The 19847-nt window shown below is 42.1% G+C and overlaps 1 protein-coding gene across 1 annotated transcript in view; it reads left to right on the plus strand.

The window, feature by feature from the left end:
• Positions 1 to 8012: 8012 nt before the first annotated feature.
• The window catches only part of ADGRG4 (adhesion G protein-coupled receptor G4), a 96061-nt gene continuing 84226 nt past the window's right edge, over positions 8013 to 19847 (plus strand). Inside the window, exons 1-2 of the mRNA XM_043974646.1 lie at positions 8013 to 8097; positions 12666 to 13280. Of these exons, the coding sequence (XP_043830581.1) occupies positions 8013 to 8097; positions 12666 to 13280 (700 nt within the window). The remainder of the gene's footprint in view (positions 8098 to 12665; positions 13281 to 19847) is intronic.

Genomic DNA, 19847 nt, shown 5'->3' on the forward strand with positions numbered 1-19847 from the left:
TACAAGAACAGGAGCATTATTACAGATAGAACTGTTGCCTGCCACCATCTAGACAGAACTCTGATCCAGAAAAAATTTAGAAAAGCATTTTAAATTTATGTTGTCATACGAACTATTCATAATCTCTAAGCTATGTAGAATGAAAAGCTTTCAAAACATAGAGATGTAGTGAAAGGAATCAAACCCAAGGAGGAACAGCTGAGATACACATTTCCCCTTATTCTGTTTGCTACTGGAATAACATCAAGGATGCTTTCAGCCAATCTACAAAAGGGGGGCTTGCATCTCAATCCTTTTATTTCAATCACAAAAACCTGTTATTTTACCCACCAGATATTACATATAAAAGAACAATAGCAAGATAGTTGCTGGTCCCGGTATCATTTCTATCTGAAATCTGTCAAAAAGGATAAGGATAAGATAGTAATAATCACTGACATTTAAGGAGATTTGCAAAGTGATTTACTTATGTTGTTTCAATGGATTCTCATAGTGACCCCACGAGGTTGGTACTCCTAGCATCCTCCCTTTACTGATGACAAAACTGAGACTCTGAGAGCTCAAGTATATGACCTGTCAGTATATGACACAGCTGGTAAATGCTGGAAGTAGGATCTGAACACAGATCTCTTCAGACTCCAAGCCTTTGCATTCTTTCTACTACGCTACAGTCGGTTCAATGTATCCATCTATTTTGAAGATAGTCTTCATATGAGAACCTAATAAAAGGGCAATGCTTGGTTCCATTAACAATCAGTCAGTCAACAAACATTCATTAAACATCTACCATGTGCCAGGCACTGTGCTAAGTGCTTGTTTAATCTTATCACATTCAGGGTATGAACAGTGAATTTATTAAATTGGATTCCTCCTAGCCCTGAGCCCCACTGGGCTGAACTCAATTGAATTTGAGTTGCTTTGGAAAATGTTAAGAGAGCCAATGGCCATTTCCATCTGCTACTTGATTAAAGCAGATAGTCATCTGGGAACTGGAGATAAGCCTTGGAGACAAGGAGGATAGTTCTCTCCCATGAACAGGCATTAGCCTCTACATTTAATAACACTAGAACTTTGCTCATGGTGATTTCATGCTTCTGAGGACGTACCTGCTCGTCACGTGCTGGGAGCCAATTAGAAAGAGGATCTGATGATGAGCCAGAGTCAACAGAGCATTATAGTCAACAGAGCATTATTTCCAACAGCAGAACAGGAAGCAAGGGCAGCTGCCTTGTGCTAGCCCAGCAGGCATCCAGTGCCCAGTGAGAAGATGCTGAGCTCCCTGCGTGGTGCCCCTGGCCACTTAGAGCTGAGTGGGTAGGATTTGGGAGGGGCACTTGGGTCCCTCTGAGGAAATCCTTTTGGCTTCCTGATATCTCTGAAGGTGTTGAGAGGGAAAGGTTGCCAACTCTCCATTGTATCGCCAGGTGAGTTTTGGAAATAACTCTTGGAGCTGCTAGAAAGACAGGTAAGAGAGATGTCCACAAAATGGTCACATGGTCACAGGGTCACGGATTTAGGCCTAAAAGGGACCTGAGAGGCCATCAAGTCCAACCTCCTTATTTTCTAGATGAGGAAACTGAGGTCCAGGGAGGAATGATTTAGCTTGGTCACATGGGTACTCAGTGTCTGAGGCAGGATCTGAACTCAGGTCTTCCTATCTCCAAGTCAGAAGCCCTATCTACTATGCCATGCTGCCTCTGGCATGGTTTGCTATTTGAAATGAGTTCTGATTTTCTTCCATGGTACTAGGAATAACCACAAGACCATTAATGATATCTTCCTCTAAGCTGTCCTCCTCTAATGCCTTGTGGTGATATAGAAGTTACCCTGAATTCTTTTTTTTTAAATTTCTTTTCATGGCAATGAGAGTTAAGTGACTTGTCCAGGGTCACACAGCTAGTAAGTGTCAAGTGTCTGAGGCTGGATTTGAACTCAGGCCCTCCTGAGTCCAGGGCCTGTGCTTTTTCCACTGCATCACCTAGCTGCTTCCCTACCCTGTATTCTTAAATGGTGTGCCAATAGAGCTTAACCCCAGGCAGGTCCGGTCAAGTTGGTACAGCTTCGAGTGTAGGCCCAGCAATGGACTGCCTGAGGGGGGAGGTGTCTGCTGTCAGAGGGTGATGTTGGGATGGGCTTCTCACCAAGTTGGCCCCAAATGAATGAAATTTTCATACCGAGAAATTCTCCAAGACCATCTATGGAGCTGTAGAGGCTTCAAGACTTGTGGTGATGACAGAGTTCCCTTGTAGTTGGAGGTTCTTAACATGGGATCCATTACTTTGGTTTTTGTTTTTAAACATATTTGGATAATGATTATTACAACTTCCTTTGTAATCCTCTGTGTTTCATTTTATACTGATAGAAATATGATTCAGAGAAGGTATCATAGGCTTCCCAAGAGATATAGGACACACAAAGAGGTTAAGAACCTTTGCTGTAGAGCAAGGGAATCCTGCCTTCTTCTAGTATTGGCATTTAGTCTGTGGAAAAGGGAGGCAAAAGCTGATTTGAAGCATCGTAAGGGTTCTAATGTGGAAAAGGATTGACTTGTTCCGTTTAGCCCCAGAGAGAAGAACTAGGAGCAGTGGATAGGAATTAAAGAGAGGTAGATTTGGACTAGATGTCAGGAAAACCTTCCTGACAATGAGAGCTGCCTCAAAGCAGTATGGGGGCTGCCTTTGGAGGAAGTGAGCTCCCCATCACTGGAGGGATTCGAGTGAAGGTTAGATCATCACTTGGTAGGGATGTTTAGTTTAGTTTTTTGCAGGGCAATGAGGGTTAAGGGACTTGCCCAGGGTCACACGGCTAGTAAGTGTCAAGTGTCTAAGGCCAAATTTGAACTCATGTCCTCCTGAATCCAGGGCCAGTGCTTTATCCACTGCACCACCTAGCTGCCCCTACTTGGTAGGGATGTTTAGAAAGAATTGTTCAGGTATGGCTTGGATTAAATGGTCATTGGTATAGATTTCTGTATCGATTCTGTAATTCTATGAAGAAGTAATTATAATAACTCGCAATCATATAGCACATTATACTTTTAGGGAGTTAATTTTATGATTTTTTATATTATGTTATTTAAAACAAAGAATAGAGGTACGTTATATCAGTGCTTTATAGTTTACAAAGCATTACATTGTGTGTTGATCAACTGTGATGGACCAGATTCTTCTCACCAATGCAATGGGACAGTAGAGTTCCAGGGGACTCATGATGGAAGAGGATCTCCCAATCCAGAAAAAAACAACCGTGGAGTAGAGATGCTGATTGAACCATACTATTTCTTTTGGTTTTGGTGCTGTTGCTTCTCTATTTTGAGGTTTTTCCTCATTGTTCTGATTCTTCTCTTATAACATGACTAATGCAGAAATATATATATAACCTATGTCAGATTACCTGCTGTCTAGAGGAGGGGGGAGGGCGGGGAGGGAGGGAGAAAAATCTGAAATTGGAAAACTTGTATAAACAAATGTTGAGAACTATCTTTACATGTAACTGGAAAAAAATAAAATGCTTAAAAAAAGTTTACAAAGCATTTTTCAAATATCTCATGTTGTCCTCATGACAACCCTGGTAGATCAGTGAGTGCTATTATTATCCCCATTTTACAGATGAGAAAACTGAGGTCCAGAGAGATGAATTGCCCAAGGTCACACAGCTAGTAGGTGTCAGGGGCTGGATTTGAATTGAGATCTTTCTGATTCTTGGTCCAGTCCAGTGCTCTAGCCACTGTGCAACCTAATTGCCCAAGAGATAGAGAACTATCCTGGGTCTGGAGTGAGGATCATGGGATTGTAGATTTAGAGCTAAAAGGACTTTTAGAGGTAACTCACCTAGTCCAACCCCCTCATTCTGTACATTGAAAGACAGGAAAGTTGAGTGACTTGTCAAAAGTCACATACATAGTAAAGTGGCGGAGTTAGATTTTCCCCCTTGTCTCCTCCAGCTCCATGTCTAATAATCTTCCCATTGCACTAGGAAGGTAAAACCTCCTTGGTCAGTTCCTGCTACCTCCCTTCCTAAGAAATTGGCTTCTTCTTGCTGTCAGCATCAGATGAGATGACACGTGGACAGTGCTTAGCAAACATCAAAGTGCCACGTAACTGTGCACTGTTATTATTTTGTTGGGTTTTTTTCTTGTTTGTTTTGTTTTCAGGGCAATGGGGGTTAAGTGACTTGCCCAGGGTCACACAGCTAGTAAGTGTCAAGTGTCTGGGGCTGGATTTGAACTCAGGTCCTCCTGAATCCAGGGCCAGTGCTTTATCCACTGCGCCACCTAGGTGCCCCCTCATGCACTATTATTATTGAGGAAAAAGCTCTGGCTTTGGAGTCAAAGGTCCTGGGTTCACATCCTGTCTGTTTCCTGGGTAACCTTGGGCAAATCACTTGACCTCTCTAGGCCTCAATTTCCTCATCTGTAAAATGAGAAGGGTTGGACTACATGGCCTTTTAGGTCCCTTCCAAAGAGAAATTGATCCTACAACTAGGTGGCCTCTAAGATCTTTTCCAGCTCGAAACATATAATCCATTGATCAGTGAGTCCGTGATTTGCTTCTTAATGAAAGGCCTGGGTTTGAATTTTATACTATTTTATATTCCATCAAATGAAAATGAAAACTGGCCTACTTTTGATCCTCACAACAGCTATGTGAAATAGGCAAGGCAGCCTCTGTAGACAGATAAGAGAGCTGAGGCACTCCTTACTCTCACACACCCCATGTAGCCGATCAGTGATCTTCTTTCTAACTCCACAACACCTTCCCAGTATGTCCCATTGTCTCTTGCCACAAAGCTGCCAACCTGGGTCGGGCCCTCATCATCTCTTACCTCAACTATAGTCACCTAACTGGTCTCCCTGTCTCAAGTGTCTCTTCACTTTGATCAATCTTTCAAAAAGCAGTTGAAATAATCTTCCTAAAGAAAAGGTCTGACCATGTCATCCCCTCTGCTCAATAAACTCCAAAGGTTCCTCATTACCGCTATGATCAAACATAAGCTCTTCTGCTTCACAACCTGGCCCCATCCTACCTTTCTGGTCTTGTTACGCAGTCCACACTGGCTTTCTTATTGTTCCCCATACACAATACTTCATGTCCCATCTCTATGACTTTTCAGTGGCTGTGCCCCAGCCTTGAATGTAATCCCTCCTCATATCACTGTTCTTAGATTCCCAAGTGTCATTCAAGTCTCAGCTTGAATACCACCTTCTTCATGAAACCTTTCCTGGTTCCCCCAGCCATTAGTGTTGTCACTCCCAAGGTAACCTTGTATATGTTATAACATATAACTCCTTATATTTTTTTTACATACTTATACAGATGAGTGCTGACTCCTCCATGCCTTTTTCAGGGTAGGGACTGTTTTGATTTTGCCTTTGTATTTCCAATGCCTGGCACTTAATAGGTGCTTAAAATGCTTGTTGATTGATTGATGGATTCTTGGAAACTTTCCATGAATTACCCCATCACATATTTCAGGTCAGCAACAAGACTGGTACTAGAAGCCAAATTTCCTGATCCCTAATCCAATGCTCTATTAATGGTCCAATGGATTTGTGATCTCAATGTGAGTATTCCTTCCACTCGTGCCAATTGCAACCCATCCCTTCCTGCCCATCCTGACAGGATGTCTCTTGTCCATGTCCTCCCACAAGTTCAGCACAGGGCATCTACCCAACATGTTAAGGTCCTTCCTTGCTTTTCCCTTGCATTCTGAGAGCATCCATAGAGTGGCCCTGGTCATCTTCATTTTGGACTGTGCATTTCTTTGATGACATCCCTTTCTCTGGTTTTCCTTTGGCATTTTCTTATTTGCTTTATGCTTACAGCTAGCTCACTCTGATCATGGACTTCCCCCTTGTTCTCTGAGTGATACTAATTTGAATTCTTCAGCAGTTGCAGTATTCTACGACTAAGAGGTATATTATAACACTCGTAGGATATTGCTTTTCCATTGTGTTTGGGGTTGGCTAGACAGAGATAAGACCTGAAATGGTCCCTGCCCTCAAAGAGCTCCCATTCGATTGGGAGAAACAACCCATACCACCCTAATCTTAGAAAAACACAAGTTAATTTCTGGGGGAAGCACTACTCTCTGGGGAGTGGGTGGGAGATAACGACATTTAGGAAGGGAATCTTTAACGTGTCCTCCCTTTCCACTGGCACCTCAAAAGGACAAGAAAGGTAAAGGACTCAAGTGTTTGGCTCCCCTAACCCACACTAGCACCTCACCTTCACATCCTTACTCCCAATTAGAGAAAATCCTTGCAAGAACTTCAGTGAAAGAATGCAAAAGAAATAAAGACTAATTAGAAGAACAACCAATGCATTTAAAGTGTTTAACTTGCCTGGGGTGGTTGCAAGGAATAAGAGTCAGACTCTACTGAAAAAAGATTGGAAAGACCATACAACAAATAAATACATTTTAACTCTGACTTTATTCATTTGTTACATATTCTTTTTGGGGGGAGGCGGGGCAATGAGGGTTAAGTGACTTGCCCAGGGTCACAGCCAGTAAGTGTCAAGTGTCTGAGGCTGGATTTGAACTCAGGTCCTCCTGAATCCAGGGCCTGTGCTTTATCCACTGTGCCACCAACTGCCCCACTATTTTCATTTTTAAAAAAGAATATGGGGGCAGCTAGATGGCACTGCAGTGGATAAAGCACAGGCCCTGGATTCAGGAGGACCTGAGTTCAAATCCGGCCTCAGACACTTGACACTTAACTAGCTGTGTGACCCTGGGCAAGTCACTTAACCCTCATTGCCTTGCAAAAACAAAAACAAAAATGGAAATAGTCCTGATCATATGGTTTTATTGGTTCTGCCTGGTCTTTTGTTGAAATTACTGTTAAGTTTATAAGAAAAAATATTTAAAAGAAAATAATCATTGTAGGCCACACAAATGCACTTTTCAGTTCCAATAAGAATAACTATAAATCGCTTTGGAAATTTAAAAACTGCCATGTCAAAGGCATGTGATCATCCATAGTAAGGATTCATGGTGGTGTATGTTGAATGCTGGGCTTGGAGCCGTGAAGGCTTGGGTTCAAATCCTGCCTCTGAGATTGAGATATAGATATATATAGATATATACATACACACACACATATATTAGCTATGTGACTATGTCACTGAACCTGAGACTCAGTTTCCTCATCTGTAAAATTATTTGATGGGATTGTTATGCTATTGAAAGTTGATGGTGTCAGTAAAGTGCTCTGTAAACTTGAAAATATTCTTAAGCAACTTGCTAAGACTGAGGTGCTGATATGGAATGGCTGAGTGAGCTTCCTCGCCCATAGCTCGATGAAAAAGCAGTAAGTTCTTAGCGAGTCATTTGGTTTGCAAATTATGTTCGATCTAAAGTTCTTCAATGAACTCACAATCCAGATGATGATTTCACTTTCAAGCATGAAGAAATATGAGGGAGGGAGAGAAATGTTTTCCCACAGAAAATCACTCATGAAATGCATTTTATTTAAAATCAGCAGACACCAATGGTACTGTTGACGTAACTTTTCCAGAGGGTTTCAGCAAGATGGTAAAGTTGTGGAAATTTTTAATTAAAAAAGTTGTTTTCCAATGAATGATTTTGGGTTCAAATTAATTATGGCGGAACTGGTAGGAGCGATAAGGGAGACAGAGACTTTGCTTTCCAAACAGGAGTTATTTGTGAGTTCCTTCTGACGGTGGGGGTACTTTCAGGAGTTTGTCCTTAAAAAGCACACAAAAGAGACTGGAGGAGAGAGGAAGTCCTGCTGGCTGCCAGCTGCTGGCCTAAAGTGAAGGGTCTATTGGGTCAAAAACAAGTGAAGATCTATCTGTGTATTCATGCAGATAATTTGATGTACCTGGATAGATGAATGGAGCTTCTCTCTTGCCTTTGTATGATGTTGCATGCAGGATATATTCTTATATAATTACAATTATATCATAATTATTTGATGACAAATAATTAGCAAAATTATTTGCATGGAATTGGAGGAACAACTAATGACTTAATGACTGTTTCAGACAATGAAAGCACGGATCCTTCTATGTCAGAGGCTTGAGAAGAGACTTTGTGGACTGATCCTTGTGACTTGTTTTGTCTTCCTGTCTGGTAAGAATTTTTTATGGTGATTTTTCCATGTAAATGCCCAATATGTCATATGCAGATATGTGAAAGACCTGGGATTTCCTCAGCATAGGGAGTTCATATATGACTTGGCACATATGTCATACAGAGTTTGCTTGGGGCCAAGAGAGGTTAACTGAGTAACCCATGGTCATAGAGCTAGTAGGCATCTGGGGTGGAATTGCACAAGGGTCTTCTCGATTCCGAATCAAATGCTTTACCCACTATGCAACACTGCCCCTCTGGAAGGGGGCTCCCAGAAACTCAATGACCAATCAATCAATGAGCATTTATTAAGCACCTACTATTTGCCAGGCCCTGTACCTGGCGCATTAGGGCTACAAATCCAAGATTGATTCAGTTCCTTCCCTTAAGGAGTTTAGAGGCAGATAACATAGAAGATTATAAGATCATAGGTTCAGAGTTGGCAGGGATCTCAGAGGCCATGTTATCCAACCCCCTTATTTTCTAGATGAGGAAACTGGTGCCCAGTGATTTGCCCCAGGTCACAGGTGGTAATGGTCAGAGGTAAGATCTGAACTCAGTTCCTCAGGTTTTGACTTCTTTCCACCATCCCAGTCTACTGCAGTAACTAGAAAGTTGGCAGGGCTGGGCTGCCGAGGGTGAACAGAAGTTTCCAGTCTTTGCAGATCACTTGGAGAAGGCCTTAGGAAACTTAGTAACTAGTATCCAAAGCAAATACTCTGAGTGCCAAAAGGATCAAGTGTGGGATCTGAGCACAAGTATGGGGTCACTTACAACAAGAGGAGAGCAGGACCAAAGAAAAGGCCAGAGCTTGGAGTAGAACACAGGGGCAGAGCCAGAGCAATTACTTCTGGGGACTGGGGTAATCACCACCAGAGCGACTGGGGCATAAAAGATACCCTCAAATCAACTTTTTAAGACAAAGAGTCAGCTGAGAGCTGGTCAGAATTCCTGGGTCCAAATCCCACCTCTGACACATATTGCCTGTGTGACTGTGGACAGATAGCTTAACCTCTCTGTTCTCCTGGAAATGCTCTAAGTCTACAAGTTGCAGAGAAGGGCCTGATCCACACTGGTGGAGGGAGTTTTCTCTCCTGAGAGTTCCCATATCTAAAAGAGAACAGAAGACCAAAAAACCCCAAAAAACCAAATTGAGTTGTTGCAGGGAGGAGGACCTGGGCCCTTGGGACACTCGGGTAGGCAGATCTTTGGATAAGACCCTCAATACTGGGAAGCTGCAGCTGGGGTGGCTGCCTGGCTGACATAGAGATTCTAGCATGGTACCCAGCTGGGAAAGAGTTTGTTTGGCACACCACCTAGTGGCTTCATATTTAAATGAATTATTTCTGCTGACCAGCACTAAGCTCAGTTGTTTCTACCGGCTAAAGGAGTATGAGGGCCTTCAGTACCCTCTAAATATCAGCAACCTGAAGCAAAGCCCCAATTTCCCCATCCTAGTTAGGGTTTTACATAGAGTAACCAGATAGCAGCAAGTCACATATGAACTGCATACTGATGGGGCTGCAAGAGTGAGAGGCTTTTAACAGGACTCCTCCCTCTCCCCCCCCTCCTACTCCCTCTCTCTCCCCCCACCCCTTTGGTGGGGCAATGAGGGTTAAGTGACTTGCCCAGGGTCACACAGCTAGCTTACTAGCTCAGACACTTATGTCAAGTGTCTGAGGCTGGATTTGAACTCATATCCTCCTGAATCCAGGGCCAGTGCTTTATCCACTGTGCCACCTAGCTGCCCTCTCATCTGTCTCTTAAAAAGCAAGTAGCCTGCTCATGGGATACATTGGAGACACTGGGAACATCCTGATCAAAGTCATGGAGATGGGAAAGAGTGGGGAAAATCCAAGCCAAATGGGGCTGGAATATATGGCAGATGAGGCACTGAAATGGGGCTGGGGAGGTAGATTCAAGTCTGTTTGGCGAGGGCCTTAGCAGCAGAATTAGTTTTGTTGTTTCAAGTAAATCTTTTAAAAATAGTTGATAGTTTGTTTACAGGATCACAGTGTGTTGGACTAGGTGATCTTTCAGATGCCTTCCTGCTCTTCTGATCTTTAAAGTCCCTTTTGTCTTTAACTTCCTTGCTTTACAAATGATTGGCCCAAAGTAGGGAAGTGACTCATTCAAGGTGATACATCTGCTAATCGGAAGAGCTGGGACTCAAACCCAGGTCTTCTGACTCCAAGCCCAGAGTAGGTTACCTTGGAGGGATGGGATCAGCAAAGTGATTGGTCAGAGGTAGATGGCAGGGAAATTGGCACAGTGGGAAAAGTGGAGTTGGAGGATCTGGATTCTAATAACAGCCTGGACACTTACCATTGTTGTCACCTTTGGGGAAATTACTTAACCTCTTTGGGCCTCAAACTCTTCATCTGAAAATGAAGGGGCTGGACTAGGTGACTTCAAAATTCCCTTCCAGCTCTAAAATTATATTAAAATTAATCTAGCAACAGTATGAGTAATGGATTGGAAAGGGACAAAATGGAGGTATGGGAATTATTTTCCAAGGGAGAAATCTGGACTAGAGGGGTGACAGAGGGAGTGGTAACCAATGCAGAGACAGCAACAAGAGTCAATTAACAGTGCTGATTTGCCAGCTACTGGGATTGCAAAGAAGCATGTCATTCCCTTGTTCAATAAACTCCAGGTGCTCCCTACTGCCTCTAGGGTCAAATATCAAATCCTCTGTTTGGCTTATTTTTGTGGGGTAATGAGGGTTAAGTGACTTGCCCAGGGTCACACAGCTAGTAAGTGTCAAGTGTCTGAGACCAGATTTGCTCTGTTTGGCTTTTAAAGCCTTTCATAACCTGGCTCTTTCCTACCTTTCCAGTCTTTTTACATGTTACACCCTTCTGTGGACTGTACAATCCAGTGACTCTGGCCTCCTCGCATAAAACCACTCTCCTGACAGGTCATTTTCACAGACTGCCCCCCATGCCTGGAATTTTCTCTCTCCTTTTTTCTGTTTCCTGACTTCCTTCTAGTCTCAGCTCAAAACCCACCTTCTGTAGGTGCCTTGATCCCTTTTGATACTCATGCCTTTCCTCCGAGATTGCCTCTAATTTATCCTGTGTGCATCTAGCATGTGTGTAGCTGTTTGCACATTGTTTTCCCCATTAGATGATGAGGCTGGGTTTTGCCCCCTTTTGGGGTATTCCCTGAGAGCACAGGGCCTGGCACACAGAAGGTGCTTAATCAATGCTTGCGGACTTGACTTGATTGGGAGGTGGGCTCTTTCAATTCTCTGGAGGAGCCCATACCCTTTAGGTCTCCTGTGATGCATTCTGGTAGGAAGCAAGGTCCTAAAACAGAAGCAATCATGTTGTCATTTGGCTTTGGAGGCTGCATTAGAGGAGTAATTGCTGTTGCAACACGAATATGATGAGGCAGTTAAGCTAATAGAAATAGTGGCTTTGCAAATATATGTGTGTGGACTATTGGCAGCAAATTGTTCATCTACATCTGGCTTCCCTCCACTTCCCAACACACTCCTGGCCGCTTCCCCAAATTGCCCAGATGGCATGTACTCAGGGAACACAAATCTAATTTTAATATTAGCCTCAGCAAAATATAATTAGGAAGGAAATCTACTGCAAAAAAAGAGTATGTTTCAAAGTTTGACAAAAATTATTTTTGTACAATCTACTCTTATGGATTATTTACAGCCATCAGTCATACTGCAGTGAATGAGCCCAATCTTATCTGATCCCAGAAGCTAAGCAGGGGTGGTCTCACTTAGTACTTAGATGAGACCTTACCTGGGAATACCAGGTGCTGTGGACACAGAAAAGAGAGGCAGTATGAAGTAACAGATAAGAAGAGCTGGGTTCCAATCTTGCCTTTCTCACATTTGTGACATTGGACAAGTTGCCTCGCCAACTCTCTAAGACTGGAGAAGACAGATGTGTTGCCCATTTGGACTGATAAAGGGAACTTCCATACTGGGAGTATCCTACCCTGATGAAATCAAGTCTGGCTATCTTGCCATCCCCCCCACCACCACCAAAAGGTGATAAATTTGGAGCTCAACTTAAATCATATTGTATCTAATGAGGCACAGTATTGGCCTGAGAGTCAAGAGACCATAGTTCAAATATCAGCTCTGATTCTTCCTAGCTGTAGAACCTTTTTTTTTGTGGGGCAATGGGGGCTAAGTGACTTGCCCAGGGTCACACAGCTAGTAAGTGTCAAGTGTCTGAGGCCAGATTTGAACTCAGGCACTCCTGAATCCAGGGCCGGTGCTTTATCCACTGCACCACCTAGCTGCCCCCTGTAGGACCTTTAATAAGCCATTTCCCTACTGTGTGCCACAGTTTCTTCATCTATAAAATGGGGATAATAATATTTGCACTACCAATTTCTCATGTTTGTTTGGGACAAAATACATTGCACATTACTTTAGAAATAGCAGTTACAGGCCACGTAACATAGTTCTATTTTTTCCCCTCTTTATCAGGTATGTATTTATTTTGATATGATTCTATTCTGAAAACTGATGTTTCTTCTTTTCTCTTCCTTCCTTCTTCTACTTCCCCCTACCTCTCTCCCCATTTGGAAAGATGCAGCTTCCCTGAAAGGGAAAAGAATGGACTTCCAGGGAAAATGTGACCAATACCTAAGCGTGGCCCATCCCATTCCTAAACTCCTCCGACTTACAGTCTGTGTTGATTTGTCACTGAAGGATCCCAACTTAAAGACTTGGATGGCTTTTTCTTACACTACTAAAAATACTTCCTTGGTTACAGAAGAGAAGGAGCTTGGACTGGGCGGGGAGTACAGCCAGCTGAGAGTACACATCTTGGGCAAAACGATTCCTGTTAACCACAGCCTGTCTCTTTTTAAATGGCACCACGTGTGCCTGATATGGGATGGGGCAAAAGGCAGTCTGGAGCTGTTCCTCAATAAGACAAGGCTGCTGGTAGTGATGGACAATTCTCAGAACATGACAGCCAATGGTGACTTGGTCCTAGGACGTTTCCATTGCAACGAGGAAAGCCAGCCAGATAGCAGAGCTCACGGCACTGTGGGTAGTTTGTACCACTTTCAGCTATGGAATCGCATCTTGGAAAATGAGGACTTTCAGAAATGCTACAAGGGCAATGTGGTGAGCTGGGAAGAAGACCATTGGTTTCTCAACCATATGAGCCCCACAACTGATGACCAACTGCACTGTTGTGAGTAAATGATTGAATATTTATTTCTCTTTGGGAAATATGGTATGTGTGATTACAAAAGCATGTTGGGGGAGGTGGATGTCCCAGGGAAGATGGATTTTTATCTAAGCCCCAGAATATGCTGGGATATATAACACTGAAAGAGAAATAAGTACTCAAAGAGATAAGCATGCTGAGGGTTAAGGAGCACCTTTCCTGAACAGTTGGTGTGAAAGCTGGATTCTGGGTTAGGAGTTGGGCCAAGGGGCAAACACATCTAACAAAGAGGTTTTGAGAGGCAGCATGATGGGATAGAAAGAATGTTGGACCCAGAGACAGAAGACAGAGACACTTACTAGCTATGGGACTTTAGGTAATCTTTCTGAGCCTCTCTGTAAAATGTGGTCAATGATATTTGTACTCCCTACTTCACAGGGCCATTGTGAAGACAGTACTTTGTAAATCTAAAAGCATGAAAAACCTAGGAACTTAGGGAAGTGATGTCCAATCAATCAACTGATTCCTCTGTCAACAACATCAGCCAGGCATTGTGCTAGGCACTGAAGATGCAAAGATGAAAGAATCCCTGGCCTCAGGAAGCTTACATTCTATCAGGGGAGAAAACCATATCCATGCAAAATTGTATATTAAAAATATTTGAATAGATAATAGGGTCACAGATTTAGAACTGGAAAAGACCTTAGAGATCATCTCATCTGAGAGGAGAGAATTTCAGTAGGGGGGAGGGCACCAGTAATTTGGAGACCAAGAAAAGCCTCGTGTATGAAGTAGTGCTTGAGTTGATATTTTGGGGGTGGGGTGGGGCAATGAGGGTTAAGTGACTTGCCCAAGGTCACACTGCTTGTAAGTATCAAGTGTCTGAGGCCGAATTTGAACTCAGGTCCTCCTGAATCCAGGGCTGGGGCTTTATCCACTGTGCCATCTAGCTGCCCCTTGAGTTGATTTTTTTAAGTGAGGCAATTGGGGTTAAGTGACTTGCCCAGGGTCACACAGCTAGTAAGTGTCAAGTGTCTGAGGCCGGATTTGAAGTCAGGTCCTCCTGACTCCAGGGCCAGTGCTCTATGCACTGCGCCACCTAGCTGCCCTGCTTGAGTTGTTTTTTGAAGGAATTTATCTATGTGACAAGAACTTAAGTGAATTTATCTATTTGAGATGGAATTCATATGCGTTAATCACATTAGCTCCTTCCTTCCTTAGGTTTAAATATATATACACACATATATGTTTAACTTCCATTTCCAAGTTCAGGTATTCAAACATAAATAAATATGTAAATAAGGGTATAAGAAGAAAAATGAGCAGGCAAGATTTCACAAAGAACATTTAACATTTAACAAAGAAATTGTGGTTCTATTTGGGTCTGTAGCTTCTGGAAGTTCCTAATTGTTGCTCCTATCCCCCAGATTCACTTCTTGTCTTTCATGTGCTATCACCCGCAGTATCCTTTTGGGCCTACTTTTCTATGTGGAGAAAATACTTTTGTTGTTGCTATTGGTTTTTTTCACTACATAATTGAAATAATATGTAAACTGTTGCTTTGATTCTGACTTCTTCACCCAGAACCCTTTGTGTAATAGATCTTTCTTTATGGCACAAGGGTATTTGACCACATTCATAATTTGTTCGGCCAGTCTTCAGTGAATTTTTTTGTATAGTTAGGTTGGTTTTTTTCCTAGTGGGAACACAGGGGCAAACAAAGTGAATATACATTTAAGTAATCCTTATCACATTTTCCAATGTTTCATTCTATATTCAATTCTGTTATTTCTTTCTTACTTCTCTTCCTGACTTCTCATATTTTGAAATGTGAAAGACTCTACATTGCTTTACAGAAATGTTGGGTCTCTTCACAAGTCTATCAGCTTGATGGGTATCAAGTGGGATCTCAGTTGTTTGGATTTGTATTGCTTTATTAGAGATTTTGAACATTTTTAAACATAGATGATGACAATTTTTTGTTTCTTCTTTCAAGAATTACTTGTTCAAATCTTTTGCCTACTTAGCTACTGGAGTATGGACATAAATTTATGTCAGTTCTTTATAAATTTTATTTACTTTGGTCCTGGTGTATTGTTGCATATCAGCCACTAGGTGGCACCAGAGTGCACAAAGCATTGGGCCTGGAGTCAGGAGGACCTAACCGATAATCCATCCTCAGACACTTACTATCTGTGTGATCCTGGGCAAGTCATTTCACCTCTGTTAGCCTCAGTTTCCTCATCTGTAACGTGGGGATAATAGCACCTACCTCCTGGGCTTGTTGTGAGGATCAAACAAGATAATCTTTGTAAAGTGCTTAGTACAAGTGTCTGGCAACTTTGCTGTTTCAGTCATGTCTGACTCTTAGTGACCTCATTTGGGGTTTTCTTGGCAGAGATACTGGAGCGTTTTGCCATTTCCTTCTCCAGCTCATTTTACAGATGAAAAAACTGAGGAAAACAGGGTGAAGTGACTTGCCCAGAGTCACACCATAAGTGTCTGAGGCCAGATTTGAACTCAGGAAAATGAATATTCCTGACTCCAGGGCCAGCACTCTATCCACTGCAGTGCCACCTAGCTGCCTCCCATGGCCCATAATAGGCACTTTATAAATATTAGACATTTATTATTATTTTTTGCATATCAGCAGCTAGGTGGCAGAGTAGATAGAAGATTGGGCTAGGAGTCAGAAAGACCTGAGCACAGTGCCTGAGCCATACTAGGCACTTAATAAATGCTTGTTTCCTTCCTTCTTTTTCACATGGCAGTTCGTTAATATGCTGTTCAATTAATTTTTTTGTTATTGTTGTGTTTAGATGATCTATTTCTCATTTTATCAATTTGGATGCTTTATATATTTAATGCATTCATCCATTTCCTTTGCATTCTCAGTTTTCCTAGCATAATTGAATGCAATATTCTCAAATACTTTTAAAAATTTCCCTTATTATTCAATGTGACTCTGCCCTTGTTTTGATAATTTGGTTGCCTTGGCTCTAATTTTTGATTTAATTAATTGTCTATCACTTTTGTGGATCTTTTAAAAATCACTTGTTTTATTTATTCAATTTGCTGTTCTGGCTCTCACTTCTGTTAATTTCTCCTTTGAATTGAGCTCTATCATCTTTTGTGCTTATTTTAGTGTTCTTTTTATTGATTTTTTCTCCCCTTTAATTGCAAACTCAACTCATTAATATTCTCTCTTTCTATTATCTTCCTATAAGAGCACAGGAAAATAAATTTGCCTCTAAGAACTGGTTTCACTGTGTCCCATAAATTTTAATGTGTTCTTTTATTATTGTCATTATCTTCAATATAATTTTTAATTGTTTATGTAATTTAGTCTTTGATCTAAGCATTTTTTGTTGGAGCCTCGGTCTCCCTCTCTTGCTCAGGCTGTAAGTGCAGTAGCTATACACACGTGCCCACTGCTGATAGGCATGGGAGCTTTGACCTGTGCTATTTCTGACCTAGGAAGCCCCTCCATAGCCTGGTGGCCCCATTTCCAAGAATCACCATACTGGGGCCAGGCTTCATGAATAGGCACTTTGCCTACTGCAGTTCAGAACTCCAGAGCTCAAGTCATTCACCAGCCTCAGCCTCCTCCTCAGAAGGGATTATACACCTGTGACACCCCCTGCCATTCTAAGCATTTTGAAACAAATCATTTTTGGTTTCCATGCAGGCCTCTTAAGTGACTTGTCCAGGGTCACACATAGCTGAGGCCAGATTTGAACTCAGGTCCTCCTGAATCCAAGGCTGGTGCTTTATCCACTGCACCACCTAGCTGCCCCTCCTATTTCTCTTATGGATTACTATTCTAACTGTGTGATGGTCTATAAAAATGTTTCAACTTTCTGGTGGTTTTTTCTCCCTTGCATTTATTTACTTATAAATTTTGGGGGGCCTTGAGTGGGATCAATTTTTGTAAATGCCCCAACCACATTTGAAAAAAGAAATGTGTGTGTATTTTCCATCAAACCCATTCAAGATCAAGAATCATTAAAGTTCAAGAACCCTTCAAGTTCAAGAACCCATTCAGGTTCAAGAACCCATTCAGGTTCAAGAATCTACAGCACAGTACTATAGTGGGTAGAGCTGGTCTCAAAGCCAAGATGACCTCTGCTAGCAGAATGACTGGGAAAGTCATTTGAGCTCTTGGGAATCTAGACTACTCCCTATGCCTAGAACTTGCAAAGAAAGAAAACCAGTAAAGACAGTTCCTCAGTAAGAGCTTCCTTTGTCAATGAAATCACAGGTCAAGTCCCTATCACTAGCTATTTAATTTCATTTTCCCAATGTTCTAAGATTGTAGACTTAGAACTGGAAGAAACCATATGGGTCAGCTCTTTCAGAAACTCCTCCTTTGGGGCCAGAGAGTCTGTGACTTGGTCATGGTCACATAGATGATAAATGGCAGGCCCAAGATTTGGACACAGTTCCTTTGACTACAAACTTGGCAATCTTTCCATCACACTATCCTGACTCCCCAATTCTACTCCATTCTCTATTTTCTCTATTTCTCTTTTTTAGTTGTTCAGTCATGTCCAATCCCATTTGGGGTTTTCTTTGCAAAGATCCTGGAATGGTTTGCCATTTCCTTTTCCAGCTCATTTTACAGATGAGGAAACTGAGGCAAACAGGGTGAAGTGACTTGCCCAGGGTCACACAGCTTAGTAAATGTCTGAGGGCCAGATTTGAACTCAGGTCTCTTTTGAACTCTATCTACCACAGTGCCACATAGTTACCTTTATTTCTCTTTTGCTTCCTGTCTATAACTTTTGGCAACTCAGTTACCTTTTCCTTTGCAATTCTGATGCCCATGAACAAAGACATCTTCTCTTTCCCTTAACTTTTTTTTTGGGGGGGAGGTTATATTATTAAGTACATACATGTTAATTCTTTCTTGATCATTCTTTTCCCCTTATTTCCCAAGGCAACTTGTGACCACTAATAGTCAATCATAATGACTTTTTGGAGCTAGACATTTGTTAACTGATTTGGGGGCCTCTGTTGCTTTTATGTTCCCCTTTAATTGTTCCATTGATGGAACCATTCCAACACTTCTCTCCATGAGATGCTTCTTACTGACTCTGATTCTCCATTCCTTGAGAAAGTAGCAGATCTTTCCAGTTCACTGTTGTTCGGTTGGGGTTTTATGCATTCTTTTTTTTTTTTTTTTGGTGAGGCAATTGGGGTTAAGTGACTTGCCCAGGGTCACACAGCTAGTGTCAAGTGTCTGAGGCCAGATTTGAATTCAGGTCCTCCTGAATCCAGGGCCAGTGTTCTATCCACTGCACCACCTAGCTGCCCTGGTCTTATGCATTCTAATGATGATACCTTTCTCAAGTCTGTAACCCTTTAAGATGACCAAAGGTTTTAACAACAACCTTAAGGATTTTGCTTACTGTAGGTAACATTTTTAACAAATCTACCACCCAATTTTGGTCCTTCACTTCTGGAGACCATTTCAGGCCTTACTACCAACACAGATTAAAAACAATATTTCTGGGTCAATTGAATCTGAGGTTTCTCTTTGTAGGTACCCTATGAAAGCTATCACTCTGCAATCTGTCAGAAGCCACTCAAAGGTTTCCTCTTTGCCACACAGTAAGGAGAATGTCATAACATATGTGTGTATGCCCTAAAGTCCACGCTCATAAGCACTGGGAGCTTATTGGCCAGTCTCCCAATTACACACACACACACACACACACACACACACACACACACACACACACACACACAGATCTGACATTTCTCTAAGGGATAAAGAGGCATATTGAGTAAGTGGCATAAAAAGTCAAAAGTGTTAGAGTAGTTCTATCACTGGAATGATTAAGTCTCAAATCATTTAATTCTAGCTATATGGTCTTAGACAAGTTACTTCCCCTCTCTGAATCTGTTTCTTTATGTCTAAGATGGGGATAATAAAACAATAAATCCTGCTCTATATCATAAACAAAGCGGGGAGGGAGGGTATTGGAGGTATAGGGAACAAAGGCACAGGCCATCCAGGGTGTTTGGGGAAGGCAGAAGATCATAGATTTAGAGTTTGGGGGAACAAAGACCAGAAAAGTAGGATGGTGATGGTGTGAGATTATGGAGGGCCAAATAGAGGAATTGAAAATTTACTTCTGGGGCAGTTAGGTGGCAAAGTGGATAAAACACCGACCCTGGATTCAGGAGGACCTGAGTTCAAATCTGGCCTCAGACACTAGACACTTGACACTTAATAGCTGTGTGACCCTGGGCAAGTCACTTAACCCCAACTGCCTCACCAAAACAACAAAAAAACCTTACTTCTAAGGCAATAGGAAGTCATTAAAGATTTTCTGAGTAGGGGCAGCTAGGTGGAGCAGTGGATAAAGCACTGGCCCTGGATTCAGGAGTACCTGAGTTCAAATCCAGCCTCAGACACTTAACACTTACTAGCTGTGTGACCCTGGGCAAGTCACTTAACCCCCATTGCCCTGCCAAAAAAAAAAGATTTTCTGAGTAAAGAAGTAAAATGATCTAAATTGATAGATCTATGCATTAAAAATATATATAATCTGGGGCACCTAGGTGGTGCAGTCAATAGAGCAC

The sequence above is a fragment of the Dromiciops gliroides genome, chromosome X (genome assembly GCF_019393635.1).
Source record: "Dromiciops gliroides isolate mDroGli1 chromosome X, mDroGli1.pri, whole genome shotgun sequence".
Lineage (NCBI taxonomy): Eukaryota > Metazoa > Chordata > Mammalia > Microbiotheria > Microbiotheriidae > Dromiciops > Dromiciops gliroides.